Source organism: Anser brachyrhynchus (assembly GCF_964034855.1).
Source record: "Anser brachyrhynchus genome assembly, chromosome: 11".
NCBI classification, from domain to species: domain Eukaryota; kingdom Metazoa; phylum Chordata; class Aves; order Anseriformes; family Anatidae; genus Anser; species Anser brachyrhynchus.
This window is the reverse complement of record NC_137706.1, coordinates 12,214,893-12,230,242: the sequence shown is the minus strand read 5'-3', so window position 1 is coordinate 12,230,242 and position 15,350 is coordinate 12,214,893. Positions and strand designations below refer to the sequence as shown.

The window sequence follows — 15,350 nt, the reverse complement described above, 5'->3', positions numbered from 1 at the left end:
CCCTACTGCATTGACTTTATTTGAGCATATAGGATTGAAATTCTGTTTTGGTGCTCCAGGCATCAGGAGACATCCAACAGTTGGCTGTCAGAGAGCGAGGCAGCTCCATGGTGCGTAGCTGGAAGGTGTTAGGTTGCCGGTGAGGTTTTCCTTCCCTGATGGTCCCCATGGGATCCCCAGCTGATCCTGGGCATAACCCCGGTGACTGCGCACAAGGTTAAAGCACGCAAACGTAAAGCCTGCCCCACAGCTTCCAAACTTTCTGTGAAAGAAAGGATAAATCTACGCGAGGTAATAGGAAGATGAAAGTAATCCCTCTTGATGGCAAGGTATTAATTATAACTTTGTGTGGGAGAAGTTAAAATCCTCCCTGATGTGTGGATGGGGCGCCTTGTCCCCAGCAGAGAACAGCGGTGTCTGCGTGGTGAGGACCGGCACGAGCAGGGCCGTGGCTTTTGTATGATTTTGTATGATTCGTGTCCTGTGACAGTGCCACGGCAGTGTCACCCTGCCGGTGGGGCAGCCAGGACACGGCTCTCCCACGGTGATGCCATTTTGCCCTCGGTGGGAAGGAACCGTCCCAATTTATCGTCATAAAAATCACACGGGGCGGCGGGGCAGGAAAGGGGGGGAGTGGGATTTTTTCTTCGCTTCCCTGGCGAAAGGGATGAAAAGAGCTCAAAGGTGCCCCCCCCCCAGCTGCGTGTCCCCCCATTCCCACCCCCAGCAGCTGCGGCTCCCGGCAGCCGGACAGCGCAGCCGGTGCTCGGGTCTTCCCCCCCCCCCGCCCCGGCACTTCCCCCAAACTTTTCTCACCACCCCGGCCCCCCCCGGCCGGTCACCCCCACCCCAAACCCACCCCGCCCCCGTCCCCTTATCCACGGGGGTGGGCACCGAGAAGCCCTCGGGGGTTCCCCCCGCTTCATCCGCTCCCCCCGCCGCCGCCTGCCCATGCCCGGGGCCGGGGAGCTGGAGGGGTCCCGGGGCCGGGGGAGGGGGGGGGTCCCGGGGGGCAGCAGCGAGGGGGCGGCGGGAGGTTGCTCGGTGCCGCCGCCGCCCGGGAGGGAGGTTATGTAAGGGGGGAGGGAGGCGGCGGCAGGAGGAGGAGGAGGAGGAGGAGGAGGAGCGGGAGGAGCAGGACGCCTCGCCGCCGCCTGCCGCCGCCGTGCAGCCGCAGCCAGCCGGGAGCGGGATCGGGAGCGGGGCGGCCGCATGTGCGAAGTGGGGACGCGGCCGCCGCCGGCCGCCGAGCGCGGGGAGCCGCCCGGGGGTGCCGCCGCCCCGGCCGAGAGGTGCCGAGACATGGGGTGAGTCCGCCGGGCCCCCAGCGCCCCCCGCGTCCCGCCCCCCCCCCCCCCCCCCGGCTCCACGCGGGGGTGCTCGCCCCCCGCCCCGGCCCCTCCGCAGGTGCGCCCCGGCCGCTGCCGAGCCGGGAGGCGGCGGTTCGTTAAGGCAATTAATTCATTAAGCACTTAACCGCCCGGCCGGGGGGCGCCCACCCGAGCCGCGCCGGCGGGGGTGGGAGCGCAGCGGAGGGGAAAAATTTAAAAAAAATAAAATGAAAATAAAAAAAATACAACCTCAGCTCGGGCACGCTGCTGGTGGCCACATGCGGAGCTGGGGGGTCCCGGGCAGAGCCGGGGGGGCCCGGCGGGGGCAGCGCTGCCGGCCCCGGGGGGCTCCGCGGGCGCGCTGGGGTCGTGCTGGGCTCTGCCGGGGCTCCCCGCCGGGGGGGGGCCGCCGCCAACTTGCCCGGACCGCGGGAGCCGCGCGGCGGTGTGGGCAGAGAGCTGCCCCGCACACGCACCCCTCCTTTCTTCCTCCCGGAGAATCGAGCCTGAGCTTTCCGAAAATCAGCCGTGCCTTGTTCCCAGCCTCCAAGTTTAATAGGGGGCAAAAACCGCTCGCTGGCGTTAGAGCAGTTCGTGAACTGGACGGTGGGAAGGGGGGGGTTAACGTGGTGCTCTCGGCTGGACCTGCATGCGGGTTACAGACCCATCCTCTCGACCAGAATGTCTTGGGGGATTCCAAACCCACACGTTTAATTTGCTTGATTTTTATCCTATTGCTGTCCCTTACACCTTTTCCTTGCCTCTCCTCACCCCCCTGTGGCAAGGAACCGTTCTCCGCTTTCTGGGCATCCTCATGCTGCTCCCAGCTGTGCAGCCTCCCACTCGAGATGCGTTGATTATTGTCAAAGTGCTACCATTTGAGACGGTGTGGATAAATAATGAATTAAAATGCCACGCATGTGCCTGAATCGGATACCCAGCAGCACTGAATAGGAGTGCAGGGGCAGAGGGGAGAAATAAGATCCGAAGAGTGTCTCCCGATGTTTCACTTCAGGATTACGAGGGGCTTTTCTTCATTATGTGAAGTTCCAGTGGAAATAGCAGAGGTAGCGTTACAGCTTGGGGTTGTGGAAGGAAACACCAACGCCTGGCTGGAGCAGCGTGGCCCCGCTGAGCCCAGGCTGGACAGAAACATCCAGCCCAAGGGAACTCGCCCCCATTCTTTTTACCCGGGTGTCTCTAAAAACAAATAGTTTTGTCGTTGTTGTTTGATCCGGCTCTGTGCTGGTGGATGAGTGCAGCTGTGAAGTTTTGCTGTGGCGTGGAGGGAGCCACGGGGCAGGTGGCAGCAATGCCCTGGCCCTTGGCTCAGCACAGTGCTGCTCTGCCCGCGGAGCTTCCCTGGGGCCCGGGGGTCTGGAGTGCCCCGGGTGTGCTTGTGGCTGCACCCCTGTCTGTGCTGCCCTGCTCCACGGTCCGGTTCGATACCCCGATGTAACGTGTTTGACTTCGATTGAGTTGTTTCAGCCTGACACCGGTGCTGGGGAGGAAGATCAAGCTCCTGACACCATTCATTCCCGGGGCTTCAGCGTGGGTTGTACGCACTCGTACGCTCTGTATGGAGTGCAGGCGAGGTGTTTGCTGGATATACATTTTGTAAGTGTCTTCCGTCGTTATCTCACCATCCACATTTCCGATATAGAGAACTTCAGAGTCTGCCCGTGCAGGTTACTGCAGCAGGGGCTCAGCACACCTGACGCAGGAGCCACCCCTTGTGTCCTCCCTGCTCCACCTCCGCTGGCAAATCCTTTACCTGGGTGTGCTTCAGCCTTGCCTTCTGTGAAATGGGCACCTTTGTACTCGCCTGTCCCCGTGACGCACTCTGCGATGGGAGCACGGTGCCCAGCCTTTTGTATCTGAAGGAACAGGTTTTGTCCCAGGAATTCCAGCAGGATTTGCTTCCTGGGCACGCTCTGGTGTCACATAGGCAGGTTCTCAACGAAATTGCGACAATAACTTGACTCTTAGCACTTAAACGATTTTTTTTTTGGGGGGGTGACCATTGCTAATGATTCATTTAAATGCTGCCTATGGATTTGGCAGTGACTGATGGTGCTATGAAACCTGATATAGCTACTTGAGCTCAGCAAAGCTATTTAAATTGCTTATTAGCTGTGAGCTGAGCTATTTAAACTGTTGGTTTAGTTCAACTTAGGCAGCAAGGTAGTGTCAAGTTTTACAAAAGTCATTTACATGTTTGAAAAAATTAATGCATGTAATTCAGTGGATGTGAAAACAATATTTTTTTTTTTAAGGTGTTTAGGCAAAAAAGTCTGCCTCAGTGCTCATTAAAGTCAATGTGAAGGTTCCTGCTGACCAAAAACCATTGTCTTTGGGTCAAGCCATTGTTTGAGCTCTCACTGTACTAATGTTTACTTTGTAGAAAAAAACTTTTTCTAAATCACCGCTTTCTTCTACCCAACATATCTGGCAACTGTCCTTACCTCAACAGTACCAGGGATTAAACTTTAGCTATTTAAATAACCACAATGTAACAACAAATTTCCCATTGCAGAGGCTTTATTTTGTCTGAAAATAGCTTGAATTGTGTCTTGGTGTTGCAAACAAAGTGCAAACAAACCCAAGAAAATGGCAAGCTTGTCTAGGGCTCCGATTTCCGTGAGCTGTGCATACTAATCTAATAGCCAGCATCTGATTCAATTGACCTCAATTTAAGCAGTATAAGCTAACTTTCTAGTTAGAAAGATGCCTCAGACTTAGTTATTAGATGATTTTAAGGAGGTATTGGCTAGTTGCTTCCTCTGTGCTTACATTCTTTTACTATTTTCGTTTCTTTAGTGTCTTTGTATTTCCTTATCTGTCAGTGACAAAATATTTCTTGTTATGAGGCATGTGACAAGTACCCAGTTTGGATTAGATGTGGAAATCACTGCTGCTGAAGCTGTTATTTATATTATCTGTTGGATTAAAATTCCACTAATTTAAATATTCTCTAGCAATAAATTTGAGTTTCGAATCAGTTTTTATAAATCACATCAAATGAAAATCAGGCCTCCGACTGTTAGAAATTACTGCAGAAAGCTGCGTACCGATGTAAAAGCCGTATGAATGTGTATGTATATGTGCCTGCTATATAGGTTAATGATGAATTAGCACACATTTCTTGTGGCTAGTGAGAGCTGCTTCTCTGTGCTGCTTCTACAGGGGCTAACGTGGTGTGCTAGCCCTGGCTGGCTGGCAGCCCCCCAGCCCAGCAGGTGCCTCTGCCTGCCCCAGGTGGGCTGCGGGCCCCCACCTCCCCCAGGAAGGTGCAGAAGGTGAGTTTCCAAGCCTGGCTCCAGCGATGAAGTAACCTCGTCTTAAGGAGACTTCTGGACCCATGAGCAAAACTCTGCCCCTCCTGTAGTGTTTATCATGAAAAGGTACGGTTGGGAGCCTATATTTCTGAGAGCAGTCATATGTAATGCTTTTATTATGCAGTGACATTTAAGAGCACCAGGGAAGACTGCCTTGCACTTTTCCCTTCTGCTGTTAGCAGCAGCAGTGTCCATCGGCCAACGGATGGCTGCAGCCATCCGGGGAACAAAGACAGAAGGGAGGACGAGGAAAGAAAAAGGTGACAGAGGCAAAAGATGCAATGAAATTAGTGTTATGGGAAGGCATTAATTTTGGACGCTGTTCAAGCTGGCCTTTCCCGGTACCAGCAGTACTTTAGATACCATGGTGATAAGCTTCGCCTGAGACGCTCCATAGCGGGGAATGGCGTGTTGCAGAGGAAACTCACCTTGGCCTTCATCCAGCTCCCGCTGGGATCCACGGGAGTCTCGCGCTGCCTCCCTCCCAAGTTTGGCTGAGCCATCTGTCCCCAGGGAATGGGGGAACAGGGCTGGATGTGCCTGAGCAGCCACAGCACTGCGCTCCCAAAGCAACAGCACCTGGCTGCGACCGCAAAGCTGGTGTCCCTCAGACAGGGCTGGGGCAAGGCAGGCAGCCCAGTTGGCGCTGTGGGACTATTTTAGGGGGTTTTATGGTCTGCAGCTTCAGTTCAGATCCTAGCATAGCTCAGGGGGGTAGATTACACCAGGCAGCATCCAACTGGTGATCGTGTTGGTGTTCAAGGAAAGAGACTGGGACCCGACAGACGCTAAGGCTGTCAATCGTGGGATTTTCGAGGCAGCTTCCTGGGGATGCTTGGTTCTTCACAGCGTCCGTTCCTTATGTAGCTATTCCCATTTTTTTGCAGAGTGGGTATAAACGGCTGCTCTTCTGATTCAGGGAATTCAGCATCTCTGTGTGCAGATCGAGGAGGTGTTTGTACAAAATCCAGTGGAAAAGTCAGGTCCAGAGAGCTTTAAGTTCTGAAGCTTTATCTTGAGTTCACTGAAATGGATGGGAGAACTCAGTTGACCTCAATGGTGTTTATAAAACCTGTTCTCTGTAGCTCCTTTAACAAGTTTAACACAATTTTAATAAGGTTGGAGGGGCAGGGAGCTTGGAGACCTGGGGTGGAGACAATTTGGATAGACTGTGATAAGGATTTATGTGTGCACAGAGCTGGTGTGGTGTGGAGCTCAGGTGAGAGCAAGCCTCTCATGCTGGAGCTTTTCACCCAGGTTTGCCATCAGGCAAGAGCCCTTGTATCTTTATGCACAATTATCTGAGGAGTTTGTAACACTGCAGATAAATGCACATAACTGAATTAGGACAAAAATCCCATGGGTGAGTAAGAGCTGAGGAAAATGAGAAATTGGGAGAAATTGCAAAACAAGCTAATAGAGGAGCAGGAAGAAATGATGAATGAATGACTGCCATGAGAGATAGACAGTGGGTTTAGAGATAACTTCAACAAGCTCCAATAGGAAAAATCCACCAGTACCACAACTGGTTCAAGTGCCTTGGTGCAAATTTCACCAAAATTTGCTCAGGTAGTCAATGTTGAAGAAAAGGTGAACAAAAAGAAAACTTAATGCAGAGAGAGCGATCGTAGTCGTTTCTCTCAGCTACTAGCCTAATTAATTACTGCTGTTAATTTGTTTGTCACTTGAGAAGAAGCTTATAAATAAAATATCCTCCCCAAAGTTGGGATGTCCCTCAAGCCCCTCTTTCTATTTGAATAGAGGATGGTGAATAGGTCTCCTGGTAACAAAAGCATCATTTGAAATGTTAAAAAGTTATTTGATGTTCAGTTCCTTTAAACTGAAAGTTGTTCTAACTGGTTCAAGGTCTGACAAATTGTCTTAAATTGTTTGAGCACATTCCCAGCATGACTGAAAGGGGCAGAGAGGAGCAATGAGTTTGCTGAGAACCCAAGAGCAAGGGCATCAGCCTGGTTTGGCAGCGTGACTTTCTGCATTGCTTTTTATTCATTCTTTTGGCTGTATTAATGCAGTGCCTACAATAAATAGCCTCACCCCTGAAACTATATTTAAGGAAGCATAAGCATTTTGAATCAGCCGTTGGTTTTCCTGTTGACTTTTTGATAGGGAGTTTGCTGAGTGGGAAGGTCTTTGGTGCTGAAGCTTGCTCTGTGGTCAGATCCCTGCCTGCTTTCACCTTGAATGCCATCCATCACCTTTGTGCACTGCAAATACAGCACGCGGCTTATTTATACTGTGCTTTGGTGGTGGCTCTTTAGGATGTAAATGTGCTTAGGGAACGTATTTCAGCAAAGTTTCTCCCAATAATTCAGCTCTGTGCTGTAAATAGCTGACAATCCTGTTATTAAATCTCAGAATGTGGCAAGGCAAGGGCACTGCCTTCAAACAAAGACAGGAAGCATTTAAGCTTGAGCATTAAAGAAGCACTTTTAATGGCAAGAGCAATTAGGTAGGGAATAGGCCATTAACATCAGGGGAGGTTACTGCTGCGCCACAACCACACATCACCCGGTGCAGGTTAGGGACGGCGTGAGGAGGGCTTGTGTAACAGCTACTCATGCAAAATGTACAAGATGAGATTGGATGATGCAGTTGATCTTTGATTATATTTTTGATGACGCATCCTAGCTGCTCTCTGACTGCTGGTAGGAGAAAGATTTGCCCAATGCTGCTGGCTTGGATGCTCTGTGCTTAGCTCATGTGTGACACGAGTGGCTGGCTGCTCGCTCCTACTGACGTAGCAGCTGTTAGGGGCTATCGGGCCCTCTTGCATCACTGGCAAATGCTTCGTAATGGTAATTCTGCCACTGGGGTCAGGATTAAAATGAAGGAAATACTTTAAATAATTGATGCTCTGGGCATTTTAGGATTTGTTTAAAAAAAAAAAATGGTGTTGCTGGATGACATCACTAAGCGGGACAGCCTGCTTAATGACTCATATGGGAGCAGTAGGCTCTGCTGTGTAGGTGTTGTAGGATTTGTGGGCTTCATGGTGAAGGCTGGCAAGGCTAGGAGCTTTAGCTGCAAAACAACTGTGGCTTTATCATGGAGAAGAGAGCAGATTTGACACAGGGGAAAGAGGGCCTGGCAGTGGAGGTGTGAGCAGAAGTGGCTGCTGGTTACTGTGCAAAGCCTGTTCCCTTCTGTGGCAACTCATCCTCCTTTCCTGCCTCCCCCACACGCCAGTCTGATGTTATTTATTTGATGCAGCTTATCAAAATGCAAGATTGTAAGAATTTCTGAAGTGACAAACTGTTTTATTTCCGTCTGGAATTCTCACCGCAGCCTACAGGATTTAGAAACTCGAACCCTGCTGCAATTCAGAAAGAAATTTTCTGTAGAAGTTGCACTCCTCTGCCTACACATCCAGGGGCCTGAGAGAGCCCTCTGGAGCTGCTAGATGTTGCTTCCCATTAGGATTGCATTATAATAATAATAGGAGTCCTGCCACTGCGTTCTTATCAGACCAGGTTTAGTACATCAATGCAGCAAGACAGCAAAGGCCTCTCTGGAATACATTCAAGAATATGTAGCCAGATTGTACAATATTTTTTTCCTAAAGCTACTTCTAGTTGCGCTGAGGATCCTTCCTTGTGGACTGTGAAATGGTGTGTATAAGTGCCTACTGTGTAAATATTTGTTGTTTGCCTCTATTTCACACTTAGCAGTAGATCCTCAACAGATATGGAACACTGTATTTGGGGGAAAAAATATGAAATTTAAGTCTTGCAAGACTCAGAAACATTAATTTCATCATGTGGAGGTCTGAGCATCTTAATTTCAGTATTCATTACTGCTTGTTCCTGCCTTGGAAGAGGGACAGATAGTGTAGCCAGAGCTGGGAGTATTCAGCAAGGCTTTTCCTTCTGGAAACGTGGTGCTTCAACCAAGATGCACACGCTCTCCTTCGTATTAATTGCATTGCAGTGACTGAGTCAAGTTCTTTGCTTCTGGTGAGTTGCTCTATAGTCTGCAACAGCAATGCTTTATTGTTGCCTGTTTTATTGGGATTTTGTATTCAGGCTTCCCACTATAAATCTGTTGCGCACATCTAAAATGTCTCCCTGCAGTTGTTTAAGTGGGAACATGTGATCTGTTTTGTGATATTGAAAACTGTCAATGAGAGCATTTGAAAAAAAGAAAATAATAATAAGGGGGGGAGAGATGCTCTGAGCTGAGCCGTGCAACATCTCACCCACCAGAGCCCAGGGCTGCGCAGGGGCCGCTGTGCTGTGTGCAGGGTGCGCAGGGAAACGCAGGAGTGGGACACCCGATTACTGTCCCTATCGGTGATGGTGATGCCCAAAGATGAGGCAGGAACCCTGTTCTGGTAGGTAGCTCAGGCACTAGTGCAAAGCTTGCTGGTGCTACAGCTTAGGGACCTCGTGTTAGTTATACATTGATTTACATCTGCCTGCTCTCTATGTCCCCCTGCCTTGGTGTTGTCCCCTGTCTAACCGGGATGTACCTACATACTGCACCTCCAGGAGAGGGGTAAAGAGGTGCCCCCACCATACACCTTCCCCTTACGCCAAACCCCTGGCACCAGAAAGCCCGAACACTCCCAGACCTGCCAGGAAGCTTCTGCATAGAAGAGGCAGCCCCAAGGAGCTCACAGGGGAGATCAACAGCTGCCCTTGGGTATACAGGAGATAAAGGCATCTTTGGACGCTATTTATGTACACGTATAATCCAATGATTGTCATACTAATCCCCTCTTCCAGCTGGAAGAGGGAGAAATTTGTTCTTTCGTGGGACAATAAAGGAGATTTAGCTGCCTTAAATGTTATGGCACAGAGGTGAACAAGAGCTCTCCCTTCATGATTATTTTATCTTGCGTGCTTGACAGCTGTCTGTCACTTGTGTATAGTCCATTACAGGAGACAGCCCTGTTTCTGTTGTGCGTTTATAGAGGTGGTCTTCATAAGCTTGTATTTAAGGGATCTTCCGAGAACGCTAATACTTAAACAGACTCTAATTTGGTTTATGGTCTTTTTCAAGACAGACAGAAATTGGCTTGGCTGAGAACAGGGACTTGACACTTCATTACACCCACCCAAATTCAGGGCAATTCAGTTAAAAGCTTCAATCTCTTATCTCAGGCACAAGGAACCACAACAGCTGTGGGCAAGGGTCACGCTGCACGCTCCAGGACGGGAGCTGCTGGTTCGGGGAAGTGGCCTGGGGGTGGGCGGCGAGACTGGCCTCCTGCGCACATGCGAAGTCTGCGTGGGTCTGTGCGTCCTCCGTCAGCCTTCTCTCGGTGCCTCTTCCACCTTCCTCTGTGCTTCAGAGCAGGCAAATGGGCTTTTGTGCATAATGTAAAACCCTTTCTCTTTTGAGAGATCCGAAGGACAAATAACATCTTTAAAGTTTCCGCACAGCCCCCTTCACGTTGCGATGCTCAGAGACGTTCCCCAGATGCAGACAGTTCTGAGCAGCTGGTTTTTGAGGCCTTCAGAACTGCACATCACGGAAGATGCATCAGCTCTCAAGGACTTCATTAGCAGTACCCAGCCCGATGCTCCCACCAGGCTCTCTCACCCCGCTTCTCCTCCCCAGGCTTCTCTGCAATGCCCGTGGTTTTGCAGAGGGTTTTGCAGCCCTCTTTGGCTGCACTGAGCCCCTCGTGATGCCCGGGGTAACCACCTCTCCCATGGCTGTGGTCACCTGCTTTTCCCTCTATGGAGAAGGTCTGCTCTGAATTTTTGGTCTCCAAGCAGTAACCCTGCGTGTGCGTTGTTTAGATCTGCTTGCAAGAACTTCTCTCCATTGACTTAGAAATTAGCATTTCAAATTCTGTGGGGGAGGAATTGCCAAAGTTCTTATATTTTAAGCTTCAAATTAGAGTATTAGAGTTTGGAACGGAATCAAAATATCTAATCCACTTTGCATTCCCTGTTTGATCTTTCCTTTCTGCCTTATGAATTGGCACCATTGTCCTTAGGAGGTACAGCAAGATAGTGCTACTCTGGGAGGCTTCTCCCACGAAATACAAAAGCAGCGTTGCACTGATTTACAGTGCCCTTTCAAATAACTGTTAGATTAGCATAGATGACACGGGGTTGTACTGGAAAGAGTTTATGCTCGTCAGCTCCATTATTGAATGTCCTCTGAATTATTGGCCAGAGGAGAGAACAGGCTCACGGCGGCTGGGCACAGCTTGGACGGCTCAGTGTTGCCTCGTATTCCTTAAAAGAATGACTGATTTATGGGAGTTAAGCAGGCTGGTCCATGCTTTGCAGCCCAGATCTAAGTTTCTTGCCCTCCCTTCCATCTCTGTCTCCATCTCCTTCTGTCTGTCCTTGCTCCGTGGTGCTGCTGCATCTGGCTCCCTGTGGGGCACAGCCCAGCCTAGTGGGGCAGCAGCGTTTTGCTGGGGGGGCCACGTGGAAATAAAGGCAGCCAATTGTTTGTCTAGGGAGAAATGAGCAATTGAAATTTTTTTTTTGGCTGCTGCTTAAGGGTAGTAAAGCTTCCCAAAAGAAAACAGTGTTTAGAGATCTGTAATAGAGGTCTGATGAGACAAATCGATCGAATTCCTGGGGTGCTAAAGTGTGAACGTGCAAAAAGCCTAGTAAGAATTTCTCACCAATTGGCACCTTATCTGCAGCGGCTGCGTGAGCAGTTGATCCATGCTGCATGCTAACACCAGGCACTAATTTTAGACCACAGGGTCTATGAAGAGCACAGTTCCCAGCTCTTTACTTGCTATAATTTACTTAAGGCAACCGGGAAGCTGGTGCATGCACTTTGTCTATTCCAGCAAGGGAGGCATCTGCCTCCGCTAGCAAGAAGTCTCATACCAGGAGAGCACACTTGAAACAAATTGCTGTGTAATACAAGAGATGATTTTTAATCTTATTTTAAAACAAATGTTCAGAGTTCAATTCTGAAAATGAAGAAAAAATAAATAAATCATTGGAATTGTGTAATATGGCTTATTATTCTGGCATAAAAAGCCCATCTAGAATTTATTGAGCTGATTTTGCTCACATTTGTTCGGTATAAATAAGCAGTAACTTAAAACAGAGAGGATCAGCTCTCCTGCGTGCACTCTCCTGTGGTTTTGAAGGGTGAATTCGCCGCCACTTAAATCCTATAAAAGTTCAAAGCTCTACAGCTGAAGTATTAATAAAGGACATGGCCGTAAGCAGGTTGTGTCATCGGGGATGCGTGTCGGCCTGACGTATCATCCATGGAGTGCTTTGTTTGCCTTTGGTAAATGTGATGAGCTCCAGGCTTTGTGCTGAAGTGGCACTGGCGAACTTAGCCATGGTTTATCTGCCTGGCACTGAGCGGGATGAGCCTCTGCTTGCGATCCGGCCAGTCGGGGTGGTTTCACAGTGTTGCTGGAGCATGATGCTGCCCTCTCCAAGCTGGTTCCTCTCTTGGGAGCAGGTATGAGACAGCTGAATGAATGCAGTGCATGTATGGTCTTCCTGCAGAGACCTTGCTTCTATGTGTGGGGCTGTCCTCTGCGTCTGCATGGGCCAGGTGGCTGCCTTGAAAAATGTAAGGAAAAGAACACCAGTGTGTTTTAGACCAGAGAGAGAAGGGTTTGGAAAAGTAAGTACATGTACCAGTGCCGCCAACTCTCAGGGCAGCTGGAATATCAAGCAGCAGATAGTGGCAGCTACGCAAGGGCGATGCCGAACAGCTGCAGTGAGGCATGTTATCCTCTGGCTGTAGCAGCAGTGCTGTATCCGGCTGGGACCTGGTGCACCCGGGTGGTTTCATCAATAACAGCGTGATGCCCGCCGGCATCGAGCCTGTGCCGAGTGGGAACCCTGGGAGGGAGCCTGGCCCTGAGCACCAGCCCTTCCAAGCCAGTTGTTTTTGTCCCAGTTCATGGAAAAAAAAAAAATCTCATTCCTTTACACATTTTGGTAAGTGTTAATATGCTTTTGGTGCAGTGGAAATAATTGCCATATGGCTGCAAGATTTGCCATCTGTCCAGAGAGGCTGAAATGCAATTAGTCCATGTAGTCCATTTATCAATCCATAAGTGACAATATTCACAGTCCTGGCAACTTTGGTTGCTGACAGAATCAGCGCTTGTATAGGCCTACCTGTCTGCCCTTATTACAATCAATACATAAATGAGATGGAAAAAACCACATCATTCAGCCATGCCCTTCACCCCTGACAGAAAGGTAAAGAAGTCTGCACTGATGTAAATGAAAAATGGTATGCCTTAATTTCAGGAAGTACTGATTTGATTTTTATGTCCAGTAGGCCTTAATTTTAATAAGACAAAGCCAGGTTTTCTTGCAGTCTTTCAGTCAAGAAATACCAAGAGGACAGAGTGTGTCAACAGGGGAAAAAATGGCTATTAAGTGCTTTCTTGTTGTATTAACTTAGCAAAAGCTAAATGTTAGCAACATGAGAAACATGATCATTAGCATGATACATGGCAGCGGGTTTTATTCTTCCAATGGTTCTTGTTCGCCCCCCAAAAAGTGAGAAGATGGCTTCTCAGCAGAGGGAATAAATTCTGCAGTCAGGTCAAGGCTTTCTTATTTCTAAACCACAAATGCTCTGGCACTGTGAGCGGTCCGACTTCTCACTCTCCTCGAAGCTCAGCCCTGGCAGTGGTATGGATTGGCTTGGCCACGCAGAATGGCTGGCCTCTTCGAACCTTGGGTTAATTTGTAATGGCCTATGCACATCCAAAAAAAACCTTGAACAACTGATCTGGTTTACATATTATCCCGACACTTCTTGGACTGTTAGTTTATAACAAGAACGTGTGCTGCACTTTGTTCTACGGATTGTCAGCGAGCCCACGCTAATTTCTGCGACTCTGCTGACATAAGAATGCCATTTTTCACATTTTTCGCATCATAACCTGTAGTAATGTAACCTGCATCACGCGATCACTGGAAGAATGCTGTTGATGGAATTAAATCCTCACATAGCCCACACCTCACATAGCCCATGAGGCCTGGGGCAGAGGCACCCAGAAATCCAAAGTGTCGAGGGCTTTGGAGCTAAGGGAGTGGGACTGTGGGGATCTCAAACAGGTGGCTGTTGGGTTCAGGAATTTCTGGGAGGATCTTCTCCCAGTGTTATCCACAACACCGTAGTGTGCTCCACTGCAGAGTTAGAAGGTTGTAGGGGGTTAGTTTTGTGGTTTTGCTGATGTATTTTTGAAGGGGGTGTCTTTGTTGTTGTTGTTTTGCTTTATAGATGCTGTTTCTCATGCGCAACTTGCTGGTTCTGGTTTTCAGATTTAGTACTTTTTCCTCTCTGATGCTCAGGAGATTTCCAGAGGTTCTTCAGTATTGTTCTGGTTTTTTTATGCCAACAAATAAGTGTACACTTCTGAGATCTGTACTGTAAATCTGGTGGCAACAGATAGCTTTGTATTGGTAAAGATTAGATTTATCAGTGAATAATATTAGTTTCTAAATGTTTGAATTCCCTTTGTATTTTTAACTTGAAGCAGATAAAATATGCCATTCAGTGATCTCTAAGGCGAATGCGCTAGCTTTAAGAAGTATGCTCCTCTGCTCTTTAGAGAGGTGCTGTTGCATGCCAGCAGCAGCCAAAACGTTATGATCATTGGCATTATACTATTGAAATTCCCCAAGAAAGGAAGCCTGCCTTTCCCCATGTAGTCCAATTTAACCTGCACCGAGTGGAGGATACTCTCATTGGCAGCACTCGCTCGTGTCCAGCACCTTTCCATTCCAGGCTGAGCGTGGTGGATGCACTCAGACCAGTCTTTTCCGCTTCTCACATGCAATCTTTGGTGTTCCTGACTGCATTTGGTGATTTTGTTTTTGTCTTCTGGATGGCTTAATCTGGGAGGAGGTTGTAACGACAGACCTGGTGGAGCAGGGCAGCGCTGTTGCCAGCCCGCTGCTGTTCCTAGCACGGGCAAGCTGAAACACGTACCCAAAGCCCTGTGTGGGCACGGGTTTGCATCTTCCTAATCCTTTATAGACCAAATTGCTTATTCTTTAATTGCCTTTAATTTTTACATGCTTCAGCTTCAATAAAGGTGTGAATCCCTGTATTAAACCACCCATGGCACCTTTTTCATGTCCTCCAACAAAGCACCTGGCCATGAGCGTCCTCTGCGCTTCCCTGGTGCTTTGGCAGCGGCTCCAGTCACAGCGTGTACCCGGCACAGGGCCTGCACCCGGCCCCGGACAAGCAAAGCCTTATCGTTTTCTGCTGGTGTTATGCTTGGTGGAATTCCTTATTTGCCCCTTCAGGCAGCAGGTCAGACTTATCCAGCTTGTTCTTTAAACAGAACTGATAGGCTCCCCCTGCCCCCTCCAAGTTTAAGTGGAAGAAAAGCCTCAAGGGAGAGCGTTTGAATAGGGGATGGGAAAGGATATCAATAATTACATGTGTGGATTAGTGCACGGAAGAGTTCTTCTCCAAGGATCTGCTTGGTGCTGTGGTGTGTAAGATAATGGGGAGTTTAATCACATTATTTTGCAATAGTGAGGCTTTGATTATGCTGCTGATTAAAATCACCTTTTTTGGATTGGTGCGCAGATAACCTCATCTGCCGTTTAAATTCTTGTGATGTGGGGAAGGAAAACGTCCTGAGCACGAAGATGCTGCCCTGCTGGTGGCAGTGGGTTTGCTTGCACAAAGACACGCATGGTCTTTCACTCCAATGTTGTGTTTGTAGGTACAA

General features: G+C 49.0%; 1 protein-coding gene across 1 annotated transcript in view; it reads left to right on the top strand.

Moving 5' to 3' along the window:
* Nucleotides 1-1,103: 1,103 nt before the first annotated feature.
* Nucleotides 1,104-15,350, top strand: part of HOMER2 (homer scaffold protein 2) — a 54,856-nt gene continuing 40,609 nt past the window's right edge. Inside the window, exon 1 of the mRNA XM_080607726.1 lies at nucleotides 1,104-1,307. Within this exon, the coding sequence (XP_080463852.1) occupies nucleotides 1,213-1,307 (95 nt within the window). The 5' untranslated portion in view covers nucleotides 1,104-1,212. The remainder of the gene's footprint in view (nucleotides 1,308-15,350) is intronic.